At 44.6% G+C, this 19319-nt stretch overlaps 1 protein-coding gene across 3 annotated transcripts in view; it reads right to left on the bottom strand.

The window, feature by feature from the left end:
- Positions 1-18364, bottom strand: part of SKAP1 (src kinase associated phosphoprotein 1) — a 295737-nt gene extending 277373 nt beyond the window's left edge. For 2 of the 3 annotated variants that reach the window (XM_088654906.1, XM_088654907.1), the window contains exons 1-2: positions 18191-18342; positions 12355-12460 (exon numbers count right to left, since the gene is read on the bottom strand). In XM_088654906.1, the coding sequence (XP_088511032.1) occupies positions 12355-12460; positions 18191-18242 (158 nt within the window). In that variant the 5' untranslated portion in view covers positions 18243-18342. Of the gene's footprint in view, positions 1-12354; positions 12461-18190 lie in introns of all 3 variants that reach the window. The other variant, XM_035134221.3, reaches the window with a different exon arrangement.
- Between the last annotated feature and the right edge of the window lie 955 nt (positions 18365-19319).

The following is a 19319-nucleotide window of genomic DNA, read 5'->3' as shown; positions in this document are numbered from 1 at the left end:
GCAAGACCTCCATGTTCACATTATTGGTATCCTGGATTACAAGGCATCAAAGTTCTTTGGTAAAATTAGATATGAGCACATGTAAGAAGATGTCTTCTTCAGACTTTTCTTTTTCTACAATTCAACTCTGCATGGAGAGGACGCAGAAGCGACCACTAGTTCTGCCCCCTCTGTCAATATCCCAGTCATCCTCCACAAGTTGAGATGGCGGCCATCTGCTGCCAGAAGCCTACTTTCCTCATGTAGACTCCCCACAAAATTTCAAACTCCAATTTCGTAAGGCTTTATATTGGTCCTACAAAATCTGCTTTCATACACTGCAAGTATCCCAGAAGAACCAGGACATCCCATTTTTTATCACAAGAGAATGGTGGCCATTCTGGTTGTCCTGCTTTCGTGGCACAATATGCCCCTGAAAAAGCACTTTTTCGGAGTCATAATGCATTTTTGGACACTATGACCGGAAAAAAACACTTTTGTGGGGGGAACAGTGCCGCAAAATTAGAATCATAGAATCATAGAGTTGGAAGAGACCACAAGGGCCACCCAGTCCAACCCCCTGCCAAGCAGGAAACACCATCAAAGCATTCTTGACATATGCCTGTCAAGCCTCTGCTTAAAGACCTCCAAAGAAGGAGACTCCACCACACTCCTTGGTAGCAAATTCCACTGCCAAACAGCTCTTACTGTCAGGAAGTTCTTCCTAATGTTTAGGTAGAATCTTCTTTCTTGTATTTTGAATCCATTGCTCCGTGTCCGCTTCTCTGGAGCAGCAGAAAACAATCTTTTTCCCTCCTCTATATGACATCCTTTTATATATTGGAACATGGCTATCATATCACCCCTTAACCTTCTCTTCTCCAGGCTAAACATACCCAGCTCCCTAAGCCATTCCTCATAAGGCATCGTTTCCAGGCCTTTGACCATTTTGGTTGCCCTCTTCTGGACATGTTCCAGCTTGTCAGTATCCTTCTTGAACTGTGGTGCCCAGAACTGGACACAGTACTCCAGGTGAGGTCTGACCAGAGCAGAATACAGTGGTACTATTACTTCCCTTGATCTAGATGCTATACTCCTATTGATGCAGCCCAGAATTGCATTGGCTTTTTTAGCTGCTGCATCACACTGTTGACTCATGTCAAGTTTGTGGTCTACCAAGACTCCTAGATCCTTTTCACATGCACTGCTCTCAAGCCAGGTGTCTCCCATCCTGTATTTGTGCCTTTCATTTTTTTGCCCAAGTGTAGTACTTTACATTTCTCCTTGTTAAAATTCATGTTGTTTGCTTTGGCCCAGTTGTCTAATCTGTTAAGGTAATTTTGAAGTGTGATCCTGTCCTCTGGGGTATTAGCCACCCCTCCCAATTTGGTGTCGTCTGCAAACTTGCTCAGGATGCCCTCAAGCCCATCATCCAAGTCACTGATAAAGATGTTGAATAAGACTGGGCCCAAGACAGCCCTGTGGCACCCCACTAGTCACTACTCTCCAGGATGAGGAGGAGCCATTGATGAGCACCCTTTGGGTTCGGTCAGTAAGCCAGTTACAAATCCACTTAATGGTAGCATTGTCTAGCCCGCATTTTACCAGCTTCTTTACAAGAATATCATGGGGCACCTTGTCAAAGGCCTTGATGAAATCAAGATAGGCTACATCCACAGCGTTCCCTTCATCTACCAGGCTTGTAATTCTGTCAAAAAATGAGATCAGATTAGTCTGACATGACTTATTTTTCAGAAACCCATGCTGACTTTTAGTGATCACAGCGTTTCTTTCTAGGTGCTCACAGACCGTTTGCTTAATTATCTGCTCTAGGATCTTTCCTGGTATTGATGTCAGGCTGACTGGGCAGTAATTGTTTGGGTCCTCTCTTTTCCCCTTTTTGAAAATAGGGACAACATTTGCCCTCCTCCAGTCTGCTGGAACTTCGCCTGTTCTCCAGGAATTCTCAAAGATTATTGCCAGTGGTTCTGAAATCACCTCTGCCAGTTCTTTTAATACTCTTGGATGTAGTTCATCTGGCCCTGGAGACTTGAATACATCTAAACTAGCCCAGTATTCTTGTACTATCTCCTTACTTATTCTGGGCTGTGTTTCCCCTGCTGAATCATCTGCTCCATATTCTTCAGGTCGGGCATTGTTTTCTTTTTTGGAGAAGACTGAGGCAAAGAAGGCATTGAGGAGTTCTGCCCTTCCTCTGTCCCCTGTTCGCATTTCACCATCTTCTCCTCTAAGTGACCCCACTGTTTCCTTGTTCTTCCTTTTGCTACGGACATACCCATAAAAGCCCTTTTTGTTGTTTTTAACCTCTCTAGCAAGCCTGAGTTCATTCTCTGCTTTAGCTTTTCTGACTTTGTCTCTACATGTGCTAGCTATATGTTTGAATATAGCTATGTTTGAATCTCTGGTGATTTCCCCCTTTTTCCATTTTTTGTACATATCCCTTTTAAATCTTAACACAGTTAAAAGTTCTTTAGATAGCCACCCTGGCTTCTTTAGGCACCTTCCATGTTTCCGTCTCATTGGTATTGCCTGAAGTTGTGCTTTTAATATCTCCCTTTTAACAAACTCCCAACCATCATGAACTCCCTTCCCTTTTAGTATTGCTGTCCATGGGATCTCACCCAGCATTTCCCTAAGTTTTCTGAAGTCGGCGTTCTTAAAGTCTAGGATTTGAGTCTTAGTATGCTTGGTTGCTCCTTTCCACTGAATAATAAACTCCAGAAGAGCACAATCACTCCCACCTAATGATCCTGCCACTTCTACCCCAACAAATATCAGGATAGTTGAAATCCCCCATTACTACTATCTCACTTCCTTTTGAATGCTGGTCATCTGTTCCAGGAAGGCATCATCTGTGTCCTCAGTTTGGCTTGGGGATCTATAGTAAACTCCCACAATGAGATCACTGTTATTTTTCTCTCCCTTAATTTTGACCCAGATACTCTCAATTTGGCTTTGAAGTTTTAAATCCTGGATCTCTTCACAGGTATACACATATCCCTGACATATAACGCTACTCCTCCTCCTTTCCTGTTTGGTCTATTTCTCTGAAATAGATTGTATCCCTCTATTACTACATTCCAATCATGAAGCTCATCCCACCAGGTTTCAGTGATGCCTATTATGTCGTATTTAGTTTGCTGTACCAAGAGCTCAAGTTCATCTTATTTCCCATGCTCTGTGCATTAGTATACAGACATTGAAGACCATTGATCATTCCCCCATGTCTCTTAAGTCTTAAGTCTGGCCCAACTCATAGCCGCGGACATGCCTTGGACTTGGTGTTTACCTCTATGGATGGTGGTGATCTGACATTAAGTAAAAGCGAAACAAAAGAAGTGCCATGGTCAGATCACTTTCTGGTGCAACTGGACTTCTCCGCAACCCTTCCCCTCTGCAGGGAGGTGGGACCGATTCGGATGGTCCGCCCCCGCTACTTAATGGATCCAATTGGCTTCCAGAGAGTGGTAGGGGATGTTTTATCCCATGTCGATGGCCTTTCAGCTGATTCCCTGGTGGCCCGCTGGAATGCGGAGTTAACCAGCGCTATTGACTGTCTGGCTCCGAAGCGCCCTCTCAGATTGCATGGAGCCCGGACAGCCCCGTGGTTTTCCCTGGCGCTGAGGGTGATGAAACAGTCATTGAGACGGCTAGAGCGCCGGTGGCGGAAAACTCATTTTGAATCAGACCGGACACGGGCTAGAGCTCAACTTCGAGCCTACCAAGTGGCAATGGCGACGGCGAAGAGGACCTTCTTCACCGTCTCCATCGCATCTGCAGAAAACAGCAGCAGGAGACTCTTCCAGGTGGTTCGCAATTTAGCGGAACCACCTGCTCCATCCGGGCCCAGTATGGGCCACATGATCTCCTGCAATGATTTTGCAAAGTTTTTTGCAGATAAAGTCGCTCAGATTCGGGAAGAGGTAGACTCCACCGTGGGAGCAGGGCCGGGGCGGGGGAGTGCTAGAGTCCTGTCTAGTCAAGTTTTGTGGGATCAATTTCAATCTGTTACCTCCGAGGATGTGGACAGGCTGCTTGGACGAGTGAAACCAACCACCTGTCTCCTTGATCCTTGCCCATCCTGGCTTATAAAAGCTAGCCGGGAAGGGCTGGGCGATGGGCTTCGCGGGTTGGTAAATGCTTCTCTCCATGAGGGAGCCTTCCCAGACCCGCTGAAAGAGGCGGTTATTAAACCGCTTCTAAAAAAACCATCTTTAGATCCGGCCAATATGGCCAACTATCGCCCAGTCTCAAATCTTCCATTCTTGGGCAAGGTGATTGAGCGAGTGGTTGCTGAACAACTCCAGGCACGCCTGGAAGAAGCGGACCATTTGGATCCCTTCCAGTCAGGATTCAGGCCTCATCATGGGACTGAAACTGCCTTGGTCGCACTGGTCGATGATCTCCGGCGGGCTAGGGACAAAGGTAAGAGCTGTTTCCTTGTTCTGCTGGATCTCTCAGCGGCTTTTGACACCATCGACCATAACATCCTTCTGGACCGTCTAGAGGGCTTGGGAGCTGGGGGCACTGTCATGCAGTGGTTCCGCGCCTTCCTCCTGGGCCGTGTTCAGAAAGTGGTGGTGGGGGATGAGTGTTCAGACCCCTGGGCTCTCACTTGTGGGGTGCCTCAGGGTTCTGTCCTCTCCCCCATGCTTTTTAACATCTATATGCAGCCGCTGGGAGAGATCATCAGGAGGTTTGGGCTGGGTGTCCATCAGTATGCTGATGATACCCAGCTCTACCTCTCTTTTAAATCAGAACCAGTGAAGGCAGTGAAGGTCCTGTGTGAGTGCTTGGAGGCGGTTGGAGGATGGATGGCGGCTAACAGATTGAGATTGAATCCTGACAAGACAGAAGTACTGTTTGTGGGGGACAGGAGGCGGACGGGTGTGGAGGACTCCCTGGTCCTGAATGGGGTAACTGTGCCCCTGAAAGACCAGGTGCGCAGCCTGGGAGTCATTTTAGACTCACAGCTGTCCATGGAGGCACAGGTCAACTCGGTGTCCAAGGCAGCTGTTTATCAGCTCCATCTGGTACGCAGGCTGAGTCCCTACCTGCCCACTGACTGTCTCTCCAGAGTGGTGCATGCTCTAGTTATCTCCCGCTTGGACTACTGCAATGCGCTCTACGTGGGGCTACCTTTGAAGGTGACCCGGAAACTACAACTAATCCAGAATGCGGCAGCTAGACTGGTGACTGGGAGCGGCCGCCGAGACCACATAACACCGGTCCTGAAAGACCTACATTGGCTCCCAGTACGTTTCCGAGCACAATTCAAAGTGTTGGTGTTGACCTTTAAAGCCCTAAACGGCCTCGGTCCGGTATACCTGAAGGAGCGTCTCCACCCCCATCGTTCTGCCCGGACACTGAGGTCCAGCTCCGGGGGCCTTCTGGCGGTTCCCTCATTACGAGAAGCCAAGTTACAGGGAACCAGGCAGAGGGCCTTCTTGGTAGTGGCTCCCACCCTGTGGAATGCCCTCCCACTAGAGGTCAAAGAGAACAACAACTACCAGACCTTTAGAAGGCATCTCAAGGCAGCCCTGTTTAGGGAAGCTTTTAATGTTTGATGGATCTCTGTATTTTAATGTTTGATGGATTTCTGTGTTTTAGAATTTCTGTTTTGTTGGAAGCCGCCCAGAGTGGCTGGGGGAACCCGGCCAGATGGGCGGGGTATAAATAATAAATTATTATTATTATTATTATATTATTTAAGGATATTTTCTTCCCACCACTAGGTCTGTGTGCTGTTTGCTCCATTTGGTCCTTGACATTTGGATGATCATCTTCAGAACTTGATAGACTCCTACCTTCAGGACCACTGTCCCCCTACCCCACATAAGTCAGTTTAAAGCCCTCCTGATAAGGTTTTTGAGTTTCATGGCAAAAACATTCCTCCCAACTTTTGTGAGGTGCAGCCCATCACTTGCCAGAAGTCCATCTTCAAGAAACTGCAGGCCGTGATCTAAGAATCCTGTTTGCACCATTTGCGAAGCCAGTTGTTACTTCCCCTATTTTTCCCTCTCTCCCTGGGCCATGTCGTTCGACTGGGAGGACAGATGAGATGACAATTTGTGCATTTAATTGCTTCAACTTCCTGCCCAGAACCTCATAATCACTTCTGATCTTCTGTAGGCTATGGCTTGCAGTGTCATTGGTTCCCACATGCACCAAAAGGAAGGGGTATTTGTCAGTGGGTTTTATGATTCCTTGCAGCCGTTCTGTTACATCTTTGATATTGGCCCCGGGGAGACAGCATACCTCTCGAGACATCTTATCAGGCCCACAGATCACTGCTTCTGTACCCCTCAGTAGGGAATCCCCTATCACCACCACACGCCTCTTCATAGGCTTGGTCGGGGTTCTTCCATGTGCTGTCCCTTCCAAGGTTAACTGCATATTCCCGGAGGACTGACTTTGCTGCTCGTCTTCATATTCCTGATCAACTGTGATGAGGGAGAGATCTTCAAATGGAGTCTGTTCCTCGTCTTCCATGTTAAGGGAGAGCACTTCAAAACGGTTGTGTAGTTCTAAGCACTCAGAGTGATCCCTGGGCCTTCTACTTCTATGAGTCACGTTCCTCCATACATCTGGGTCCTGTGTTGGGGAACTGACATCCTCCTCAGGGATGTCCCCTGTCTCCTCCTTGGTGCAGACAGTGTGCTCTGCTGCATCCAAGAAAAGCTCCAGCTCTTTAATTCCCTGGAGCGTAGATACACGGACCTGAAGCTGCTGGACCTTGTCTTCCAGTAGGGCAACCTTGTCTTCTAGTAGGGCAACCAACTTGCAATTGCTGCAGGTGTAGCTGCCTACATCCTTTGGCAAAAAAAAACATTGCACAGAAATTGCAGGTGACTACAGTTGTTCCCTCCCCACAAGATCACAGCACAAGATCATGACAACCACTGTGTTATCGTGATAAAAAACAGGAAAATTGTGTCCAGGAAGATGCCATCCTGGATTTTAGCTTCAATGTGTGGGGGTATGTGTTTTGTGCTCCTTCACAGCTCAAGGCCAAACTTTATGGCAGCCATAGTTGCCCTGTTTGTGTTTAAGATCAAGCTGAAAAAAATGAAGATGTGTGCAGGTGAGGAGAGCTGAACTTCACCCCTTGCCTCACCTCTCAATGCTCCATCACTGTGGGCACTTTTCTCAGAGCCTAGCTGAGGTATAAAAAGTAATCCAGTGTGGGATAAAAGGTACGGTACTTCAAGCAACAAAATACATCCAAGAACAACAGGGGAGGGGGAGGGGAGCTTTCCTCACCTGAACACACAGTGTTATTGAATTTAGTTCTTTATTTATTAGGAATATTTTAACCCACCCTTCATCTCCTTCATCTCAGTGGATCCCAGGCCAAGGTACAAGATGCAGATTACATAAATGCAGTCATAAATCATAAAAACCGAATAAACACTAAGAACAGCAAAAAAATCACAGAACAGGCTACCTACTATAGGTAGGCTAATTACAGCACAAATATACTGAAAAATACCTCACTTAATCCTGAAATGAAAAAAGGTTGTATCCAGTTAAATTCTGCTCAGAGTAAGCCCACTGAAATCAATTAACCTAAGGTAATATTGTCCATTAGTTTCAATGGGTCTACTTGGAACATGACTAACATTGGATACAAACCAAACATGTTGGCATTTTCAATGGAAGAGCATTCCACAGACGGAGCCTGTTTCAAATATAAATGAAGCAGCGACATGAAGAGAGAGAGGAATGGCTTCCCCATCAAACCCATAGCTGCCAAGTTGTCCCTTTTTTTAAGGGAAATTCCTTTATGCTGAATAGGCTTCCTTGCGAGAAAAGGGAAAACTTGGCAGCTATGATCAAACCTATTTTGCCTCCCAGTGAAGGATAAGCCAACAGAGCCAAGACCCAAGAATCATGTTCAACAGAATTCATCCAATCCAATTGCTAAGCAGAGGAAATGTCAGCTCTCAGACATACTAGAATATGAAAACCAGTGTTCCAGCTAATTAAAGGTAAAATCCAACTGGGCTAAGCAAAATGGGGTATTAAAACCAGAGAGCTCAGCTACCTGCCTGACCAAGAGGTCACATTCTTAAATACCACTTTTATCTTGATATCACAAGCCATCTGACTTAATGAGCTTCTTATTGCTAGGGAATTACTATTGCTATAGTTAAGCTAATGAGCTAAAGATTACTCTGAAATTTCTCTTTCCCATTTGCTCTCATCTCTGATTATTCAAACACAGTTTAGAAATTAAAATTACCATATACTTAGTTAATGTAAACAGAAGCTGCTCAGGATTCCCCATTCCTACTTTTTTTTTTTAAGGTGGGGAAGGTAACCTCTAGCTCCAATTAAGCTTTTAAAAAGAAAGAAGAGATGACTGTGTGTAGAATCATAGAGTTGGAAGAGACCACAAGGGCCATCCAGTCCAACCCCCTGAAGATCTTAATTGAAACCAAGGCTCAGAAAACATTGTTTCAAGACATCTAGGAGCCCCGGCAAGGAGAAGCAAATAGGGAGGGTGGCAGAAAAAGAGGAAAGGAAAAAGGGTTGCCTCCCCACATTTGGCTCTGGCCCCACCCCCTGCCAGCATGCAGATTACCCTTTAAACAGAAAAACAGTTCCTCACCCATGGTTTAAACTGAAAGTAGTTATGTCAGAAAGGGACGCGGGTGGCACTGTGGGTTAAACCACAGAGCCTAGGGCTTGCCAATCAGAAGGTCAGTGGTTCAAATCCCCGCGACAGGGTGAGCTCCTGTTGCTTGGTCCCTGCTCCTGCCAACCTAGCAGTTCGAAAGCACATCAAAGTGTAAGTAGATAAATAGGGACCGCTCCAGCGGGAAGGTAAACGGCGTTTCCGTGTGCTGCTCTGGTACGCCAGAAAGCAGCTTTGTCATGCTGGCCACATGACCCGGAAGCTGTCTGCGGACAAACGCCGGCTCTCTCGGCCAGTAAAGCGAGATGAGCGCCGCAACCCCAGAGTCGTCCACAACTGGACCTAATGGTCAGGGGTCCCTTTACCTTTATCTAGTTATGTCAGAAGGAGCAGGGCAGGGCATTAACCCCTCAGGGCAGTATTATAAAGTGTCATAAACCAAAGTGGGGAATAAATAAGATAAATTTTCAGGACTGCATTTCAAGAGCCCTGGATAATTATTTGCACCTGCCAAGGTCTAGCAACATTTCCTGAAAGTAATTTCAAGGGACACAGTGTGAAGGCAAGGACTCCTCTCCTGTGCCACCCTAGTGCACTTAGGAGCCCGGGGAGACAGAACGGAGAAGGAACAGGGAGAACCTAACGTCTTCTGAAAGCTCAAGGGAGATGAAGTGACGAACGGCATAGGGCATGAAACAAGGAGAAATCCCTCACAGAGCTACCTTTCATGTACTTCTTCCCCCACTACATTCAGATTCAGAACTACAGAAAGTCCACTTCTACATTCTGATCAAACTTCACTCTATTTCAGTATCCAGAAGTTTCCCTCCATTTCCTGAAGATAGTGCCTAACTTTCAATTATTCACGGCAACCCGGGCTGTTAATTACACAGTCCCAAGTTGCTAAGTAAGAAAACTGGTGCTTAATTAGCCAGCAGGAAAGATTGATTTGGATACAGCGGGGCATCGCACGACGTTCTTCTGCAGGGGATACCCAGCTGTGACCTTACGAAGGATAAAAACACTCTGCCCACTTGAGTGAACTGAAAGGTGGGGGTTTAAAATCGGACTAGACTAGTTTAGACCAGTCTACAATGGCGTAAATGCACCAGTGATTGCATGACCAAAAAGTCAGAGCAGTGTGCAATTTAAGGTCTCTTTACAATACAATGGGACAATGGGAATTTGAGAAACCCAATTTGCATTCTCTGCACAATAATTCCACAATACAATCTATACTGGTTTTACTTCAAACCCCTCTATAAATCCAATGAAGAGAAGCTGCAAGAACAGCAGAAATCAGGCTGCCATGTTAGTGGCCCTGGGCACAAGCATGAGGTATATCCTAATCAGGCCCATCAGGCTGTTTGGGGCAAACTATTCCCTTTCTTTGGCCTGACATATATAATATCGGACACAGGAAACTTCAAGATGCAGCTAGAAGAAGAATCAGAAGCAAGCTCAACCTGCACTTCTGAAATGTCCTTCACTCCCCTGGCTTGCCTTTAAGCCAGGAATGCAAAACGGGGGGGGGGGTTCAAACTGCACCTTTGGGTTTTTTGTCCTTCACAGCCCAGCTTCAACTCAAGCCATGGATACAAAGGAATAACTGGGAGTGCAATTGAGTGCTTGACAGGTGGCTTGGGTCACCCACCTCTCAAAGTGGCCTGCAGAAGTGAGGAAATTCATTATCCAGCTATTCCTTTCCTTGTCTTAAAAGTGACACACCATGGCAAGGTAGGTAGGTATCAATGGGAAACTGGGTGACCCTGAGGAAGTTGGACTCTCTCAGCCTGAGTTCCCAGTCTGTAATTTGGAAATAAATGGGAGAAGGTTCCTCCATCTCATTATCATTGTCAGAGTTTTAGTGTCTGTGGGCTAATAGTGTAATTCTGGTATTTATACCCACAGAAATTTAATTTTGAGTACGGTATTAGATTATATGTCTTCCCTTGACATACAGAGCCATACTACTTCCAGTGCCCACCTCCCTGTTCTGTCCATAGAGCAGTGGTTCCCAACAGGTGGTCCGGGGACCCCCAGGGGTCCGCGAGCTATGCCAGAGGGGTCCGCAAGATGCTATTAGAATAAAAAATATATTAAATATATTTCGTATGATAACAGATTTTTTGTTTTGGCCGCTTCCTGCATGAGCAGAGTCTAGCGCAAAACTAGAATTAGATAGAGGCAGTAGTTCTGCTGTATGCCGTTAGGTGGCGCTTTACAAACACTACTGTTTTGCAAAGAGGCAGCGTGCACATTTTACTAACGCTCACCTCCCCAAGATGCTTTGCGCGCGTCGGCTTCATTTGTGTGCTACTGCGCAGGTACCCTGTCTTCTCCATTCCCCTCCCTCCTCCCTGGCGCGTGCTGCCTCTTTGCAAAACAGTAGTGTTTGTAAACAAAGCGTTGTTTTTCGCGGAAGCTACAGTTCGCGTAGTTAAAAATGGACCGTTGGTTAAAAAGTGGTTCATCTCATTAAGAACTGAAAATTAAAACTAACTGTATACTGATGGAGTACTCTGTTGTAACTGTAAAAAAAACGTATAAATATAAAATATAAAAAGACTCTTAATTTGGCTCTCACTTTTTAATTTTAGGATTAGGAATTAATGGGGGTCCTTGTCACAATAGCGGCTCGATGAGGGGTCCTCGAGAAAATTTTGTTGGGAACCCCTGCCAGAGAGTTTACACCTTACCACTGCTCTACCAGGTTTCTCTTATTTCCTTCATGTCCTTTCAGTACAGTGCATTCCAGTTTCCTCATTTCCCTTTGGCGTTAACATTTAAACACCTGCTCACCAAATCCTTTCCCAAGTTTCCTTTTGTGACCAGTTTTCCCATAACTCTTTGGTTTCTTTAAAATATGTTCTTGTTTCCTTTTGCACGCTCATTGCCAGATTCTATCATATCTAGAACCGAGCCAAGTATTTCCCAGCATATATTTTTCTAAGAAAATCTTGAAATTGCAAGTTTCCAATCTTTACAGCTGTGAAAATACGCTCTAGAGAACGTAGGCCTGGTAAAATCTCAGGAAGGTCGGCTTGGGCACAAAACAGGACTTCTTTTAACAGTCAGCGAATGAAAGCTCAGCACCCTGAATAGCCTTTGTCCTTCCTCATAATAAAAACAAACTGAAACAAACACCACCAATCACCATAATTCTTTGTTAGTAAGAGACAATACATTAAACTCACTAAGATTTGGGACATATTTCAAATACAGTGGTACCTCGGGTTATAGACACTTCAGGTTACAGACGCTTCAGGTTACAGACTCCGCTAAACCAGAAGTAGTACCTCGGGTTAAGAACTTTGCTTCAGGATGAGAATGGCAGCAGGAGGCCCCATTAGCTAAAGTGGTACCTCAGGTTAATAACAGTTTCAGGTTAAGAACGGACCTCCGGAACGAATTAAGTTCTTAAGCCGAGGGTGAGTGACTTAAGGGCCATGTTTCTGCACTCTCTCCTTTTGCTGTTACAAAATACCGGTAGATCCTCATAAACAGACACATATAAACCAACATCATGTTAGTTTGGTCCTCAGAGTTCAGGAAAGTATTAAAAAACAGGCTCCACCCTCTTTTGCACTTTCAGCTGAAGCATATTTGGCCACTGTCGGACACAGAAAACTGAGTTTGATAGATTTGCTTAAAAGAAAACTCAGAAAACTGCTACAGAAATTGTCCCCGTCAGAACTGTTGGACATACAAACCTCTCTTTAAGTTGCTTTATATCAATCAAGATTGCATCCCTCTGCCTCTTCTCTGTAGCATTCAGGTTCTCATCCTGCAGCCCCTCCACCAGGTAATCTTCAACATCTGTTTAGAGAGATGTGGGGAATAGTTGCAAAATTGGGAGAAGGAAAAATTAGGCTATTAACAGAAACATCAGACAAACTACCAGTTCAACAAAGCAACAATCATTTCACAACCTTAAAAGGTGATTCTCAGGGTCCCTTCCAACTCTACCGTTCAATGATTCTATGAACTGTGTTGCAAAATTCAAAGAAATGCTGTAACATTGAAGGACAACTGTTTTTCAATTTGCAAAATGTTCTGGGAAGTGTGAAACATGTGGCATCATATTAAAATGCACACTGTCCCATCTCTAAAAGCAGCCCTAACTTCAATGCTTCTACAGATCAATGACAGGGTGCATTGTAATAAAAACACCAGTCACTTCTGCAAATTTCCACAAGTCACAGCCTTTCCCTCTCAGTCCCAGTCCCATTTCCAGAGCCATCTGCCATGTCCAAAGCACCAGGAAATGAAATAGAAAAACCAGGCCATAAAGTTTCAGAGAGTGGATCAGCAAGAGAAGCACGTAAACTGCTCAAATTTAAGTTGTTTGAGATTAAGTTACGTTAGTTTTACTGCTCATCTGTGATGTTATAAAATATCAAGAAAGAACACAGACAAGCTAGCAAGTCTGGCTGCAGATATTTTGCAAACAGGAAGAGAAATAAAAATATATAAGGCCAGAAAAAAACCAATTATTAATGCCGAAACAGTCGGGTAGTTACCACCTTGGCTAAACCTAGTGTTTAATTTTCAAAGAGGGGTTGTTCAGGGGAGGGGGAGTATTGTTATGTTTTGTTATGGTTCTTGTTTTTATTACGTAGTTTGTATTTTTATTCTGTGAACCGCCTTGAGATCTACAGATAAAGGGTGGTATACACATTTCATTAAAAAAAAAATAAGTGCCACTATCTGAGTATAAAGAGCATTGTAGAACATTAAAGACTAACAAATTCATTATAGCATTCATAGACTCAAGCCCAGTTGTACGTATCATACGTATTATGTTGACAGAGGGAACTGGGTATAGGATAGGCCTCAATCGTTTCAGCATGAACAGTTATCAAAAGAGCTAATGCCTTGAACCTTTTTTCTCACCCCAGGGCTCTGCCATGGACTACTGGAAGTAACAGCACAAGGTGTGCCTTTCAAGAGTCCAGAGATTTTCCTCACCATTGAGTATACAAAATTCATCCCCATACACTTGCTGAGTTGAAGTGGGAGGCTTCCATGCAGCTTCGAGGCCCAGCAACTCACGTTTTATAAATTAATCCACTTCTAATACTCTGATCATGTTACAAACTAACTCTCAGTACAAAGAAAAAAGGAAAACTGTGAATCCACACATGCAGAAGATCAATTCAATGTAGCTTCCTTATTTCTGATCTGTGTTTTCTAAATGATATGATCGCTTCTGACGACACATTAGGCCGACGTGGCAGTTGACTCAAGAGCCTGTCTTTCTAGCTTGCATAGATGGAACGTACCTTCCCTATCGGAAGGCCTAGAGACTCTGCAGATTGTTAAAAGACGCAGCAAGTTTGATATAGGAGAGCGTGACACGCAATTAATCTCCATTCATAGCCTGCTCTGCTTGTCAGGAAAGGAAGGCTCCTGCTTTAGAAGGGGATCCAAAGACTTCAATTAAAAACAGTCAGCTAACAAGAAAATAATCTAAGCTAAAGGAAAGGTGGCAGGTGCCGAAAATGAGTTGTTTATGAGAAATGTCAGTTCAGAACAATAAAGCACCAAGCATTAAAAAAAAAAAAAGTGAAGCGAGCCAACTGCATCACAGCCTCGAATCTAAAACAGGAGAGGAAACCCACATATTCAGCAGGGGAAGACAACCGATTCAAATAACAAGGTTTCATTACTGTGAGCCAAAATTATTGAGTCTTAACTATGGCTTAGCTTTTAAAGGCTTAGCTTTTTAAAGCTGTTTTTAGTGCCTTAGCCCCAGAACTTGTGGAATGATATGAGTGCCTTTGAGCATGCACAGAGTCCTTTCTCCTCACAATAGAAATTAGAACACAGGTGCCTGGTCACAAAAAGCAATTGCAGGCAACAAGTCTCAAAACTCATTTCCTATCAAGTGTTTGGAACACCAAGACATGCCCATAGAAAGTTTTTGTTTGTATTGCCAGGAAGAAGCAACCCAAGGGACATAGATATTTAACAGATGAAACTTTTCCAGGCACGGGCAGTAAGTGGTAGGAAGAATTAGATCCACTATTGACTATTTATCCAACTGTAGTTAAAGACACAAGATGGAAGTAGAGCCAGGAAAAGAATAAGATGGCAATTTTAAATAGCTGTGAAAATGAGATGAATGGAGAGAGTGGAACACAATGCTCAGAGCTACTTTTCTGACTACCATGTTGTACAGCCGCATTCTAAAAACAGATTCCAAAATAAAGCTCTATTAAGTAACCCAAGACTCAAAATTATTGCCTGGGCTTTGCTGAAGAAATAGCTTTTTCGAAGATGCAGTGATAAAAATCATTAACTGTTGAACATTAGAAATAATATATTCGATGGCTGAGGAGAGTGGGCTTACCAGTCTCTTCCTATCAAGCCTTGAGGCCACCAACTTCCTTTCCCCCCTTTGTGAGACCATAGATTTAGACAAAGGGCAGCAGGATACAGCGACGGAGCCGATCGGGCGCCTGGGACGGCGCGCGTCCAGGAGTGGGGCCAGCCGCCCATGGGATGGGGCCAGCTGGGGTAGGACACTCTGTGGGGCCTCCAAGGAGTCTGCCTGCCTTCTTCCACTCAGCCGCCCTACAGCTGAGGGGAGGCGGCAGGCGGACCGTTTGGGGCAGCGTGGAACCTGCGTGCCCCCAAGCCACTGTGTCACTCCCAGGAGGGATGCATGGCTCAAATGCGCTGCAGGCCCTGCGGTGAGTGCCGCCCAGCTTTCTGTCACCCCCTCAGTGGTGATACCTGGGGTGGCCCACCCCTACCGCAACCCCCTTCCTCCGCCCCTGGCAGGATAAAGACTTTTGTCCACTGTTTCCCAAGCCCCGTACCTTGCATCCAAGCCACTTTGACATGAGGTTCCCACACATACTTAGTTCAGTATGACCAAGCAGCAGAAGTGCTGAACTTACTATTTTATATAACAATTCTAAAATGCCTCTTAGTGTAACAATGTGTTTGTGCATGCAAGGCATACATATATGGCAAAGAGCCAGCATATTTCATGTACACAGAGATATCATAGCTCACTTCTTGCTGTCAGGGGTGCACTGATTTTTTTCTCCAGGGAAATATTTACACAGACACATGCCAAAACCACCACCTGTACAATGCTTTGTTTTTCCTCATACGATTTAATAGTAATCTCACAACACAGTGAGCACAGAGGGTTAAAGCACATTCTGGCACACAAAAGGCTGGAGGTTCAGTCCTCAGAATTTCTAGGTGGGACTGGGATAGACCCCTTGTCTGAAACCCTGGAGAGCTGCTGCCACTTAGTGTAGAGCAGGCATCCCCAAACTTCAGCCCTCCAGATGTTTTGGACTACAATCCCCATCATCCCTGACCACTGGTCCTGTTAGCTAGGGTTCATGGGAGTTGTAGGCCAAAACATCTGGAGGGCCGCAGTTTGGGGATGCCTGGTGTAGAGTCTACTCTACACTGTAGACAATACTGAGATAGGTTGGTTATCTCATTTGGTATAAGACAGCTTCCTATGTGGGAGAGAAATTTTAAATATTTATGGTAAAAAAATGTTACAGGATATCAGCGGGAAGATATGGGTCACGCGTAGATAGGAAACAAGACAGCCCAATTTTTTTTGCAAAGAGCATTGAAAGCAGAATTGCATATAACCATCATGATGCCATAAGGAACCCAAATCATGTTGTTGTTGTTGCTGCTGCTGTTGTTGGTATCTGTCTGTCTTGAGAGACAATGGAGGTTGTCTCCAAGGTAAAGTCAAATTGCTGGAGAATCACAGCACCTGCTGTGGCTGCAAAAACCGGCAACTTGTAACTGCTGCCTCCAGCATTGTTTTTCCTGAGTTAGCAGCACTGAAGTGACCTCTCCAGGGCACAAGCCTGGGTAGTGTTTATGGAAGTCAAGGGCTGTCCAGATGATTAGACACCCCTCTCAGCCTCACTGATGTGGTCCAAAGGAAAGCAGAGCAAGACATTTGGCATCAGCTTGGCTGCAGGAGTTGCCGGAAGGAGGTATACAGGACGCCATCCAACCATCTTAGGGACTCCATCATGAATGCACAATAAAATAACATATGGATGCCTTTAGAATGCAAGCTTTAATCACTAGACTGATATCATCTAACACTGTTTAGTCAACAAAGGCACATGGTAAGAGGTAGAACTTACTTATTGGGGTTATTTTTGTTGTAATACAATACTGTAGAAGTAAATGAGAGATATATTTGAGATTTGAGTTTCCTTCTAAAAACAAAATGTAGCTTTTGTAGATCCTCATGCTTCCTTTAACATCGCAAGAGGTTATCCAAAGTGATTTTGCAATATTTTCTCTTAAATTGGCAAATTATGATTTGCTTAAAAATGAATCACTAAAGCGTTCTAATTTTAGCAGATGTTCACACTTCCTTTAATAGCTCCGAAAGGCACCTGTGCTGAGATTACATATTATATTATAAATAAATAAATATATAAATTAAGGTAGCTTCCATGCAACCTGTTTATCAAGCATTCTTCATGATTTGTTTGTGGGAGGAGGTTATATGACATCAGTATTCATTCCAATTTGTTTGCAGGAAGGTTATTATCATCATACACTTTGCAGTGTATTTTTCTGTCACATTTCTTACCAAAAAACTCAGATTTCAGGGAAGAAATGTTTTTGCTGTGCAAGAACACAAAATCCACTTTAACTGAGTAACCTGGATTTACTAGGATACTACTGAATCCAACCCACAAAACAGCATCAGTCTGGAAGCACCTTAAAGGTAGTAGAGTCCTGGAGTTTGAAAGCACATCAAAGTGCAAGTAGATATATAAGTACCACTCCAGCGGGAAGGTAAACGGCATTTCCGTGTGCTGCTCTGGTTCGCCAGAAGCAGCTTAGTCATGCTGGCCACATGACCCAGAAGCTGTACGCCGGCTCCCTCAGACGGTAAAGCGAGATGAGCGCCGCAACCCCAGAGTCGTCCACGACTGGACCTAACAGTCAGGGGTCCCTTTACCTTTACCTTTACCATGAATCTTAAATCACTGGAGAATTTTGTCTGTAGAGATCCCTGCTTTACTGCAGATCCCTTTGAGCTGTGGGGGTGGAAGTATTCATTTTGAGGGGAAAATGGGATTTCAACCTTTTAGGTAGTGTGGAGTAGCTATATTAGGCCCTCCTTTAATATCACTCCCAGCCCTATATCCAATTACATCTGTCCCTCAAATATGAGTAGACTGTGTCTTTAATTCCTTCATAAAACTACACTACTTCAGTAGAATTCCTGCAGCTAGCAAGGTGTTGGCCTTCACCCATGAACTCTACCATTTCACAACACCCAAAAGAACACTGAAAAATGCTGAAAATCAAGACTGCTTCAAATGTAATAAAGCCCTATAATAATAGGGGACAAATATATGTACTGTAATCAGGAGCACTGTTGGGGGGAAAGGTGATGAAAGGGAAGCCCACGTTCAGGATTCTTGAAATAGAAGAACCTGCTGTGGCTACCATCTTTTCTTTTTCCTGAAAACATCTAAACTGTAGGGGGATGGGGCTAATTATTCAAACAACTTCATTAGTTACCTTCAAAGAGCCTCTGGACATCCTCTGGGAGGGTACCTCCTGCAGCTTGCATTGGTATTTTAACCTCAAGACTTGTCACCAAACAAAAACTTGCTGTAGTTATTTGCTTCTGCTACTATTAACAGTCTCTGCAGAAGAAAGGAAGAAACCGAAGGTAGAGCAGAGGCGAGAGAGGGTGGAAGGGAGGGAGGGAGGGACTATCTATAGGACGGCCTCATCCTTTGCAGCTGTCAGTCCCAGCGTCTCTAACACCACAGTAAAGCCTAAACAGGCACCTGTGAGAGAAGGCAGCAACTGCAGCTGTCACATTCTAGACAACCATTTACTCCTTAGTCTCTGGTAAAAGTGGCACATCCAAAGTAAAAGTCTGGTAAAAGTCACATCCAAAGATATGACTAAAATCTTAGTGGGGAGAAGAGAACTTAATGAGGCTGAGTAAACAAGCATAGGAATCAGCTGTAAGATATTTACATTATAGACAGCACTGACCTTGACTGCTTGGAGTGTGCTATGCTACTGTAAGCATGTTTACCCAAAATTTATTCCTGGTGAGTTAAATAGGCTTAAGTGCTTGCATTTCAGAAGCTAGCACCAGTAGTTGAAAATGAACCCAGGCTAACCCAGTTTCTGAACTTTTTTTTCTTTAACAGAAGAAGAGGAAAAGGATGTGGTGTGTTTGAATCAGATAGAGTGTAAGATTAATTGCCAGGCGGGTCTGTGGTGGAAAATGCTGTATCCCTTCAGTGAAAATGCTGTGCCTGGACAATTTAGCCCAAGTATCAATCCTGGAACCTGCAAGTTCACTCCTAAATTCATTATTAATGCCCTGGATCAGGCAAACAAAAGAGAAAACCACAGCTGTGGGATACAGTTTTCTTATTGCCAGGGGCGGCCTGTCCCATTTTGCCACACGGCACAAAAAAGGTAAGGTGCTGTCCACCACTACCCAAGCCTTGTTTACCAGGGTCAGGTGGTGGTGATCTCACAAGAGGTCCACAAGATCTTGTAAGAGCTCTGCAAGATTTCACAAGGCTCTTGTGAATTTTCACTGGAACCCAGAAGCCACAGCAGTATCTCCTCACTTCTCTGGTGGCAAAGGGACACCAGCAGAGCACCCATGGGGGATCCA

The sequence above is a fragment of the Zootoca vivipara genome, chromosome 12 (genome assembly GCF_965207765.1).
Source record: "Zootoca vivipara chromosome 12, rZooViv2.hap1.1, whole genome shotgun sequence".
In the NCBI taxonomy this organism is placed as follows: Eukaryota; Metazoa; Chordata; class Lepidosauria; order Squamata; family Lacertidae; genus Zootoca; species Zootoca vivipara.
The sequence above is the reverse complement of the archived record's forward strand: the minus strand, read 5'-3'. Positions and strand labels throughout refer to the sequence as shown.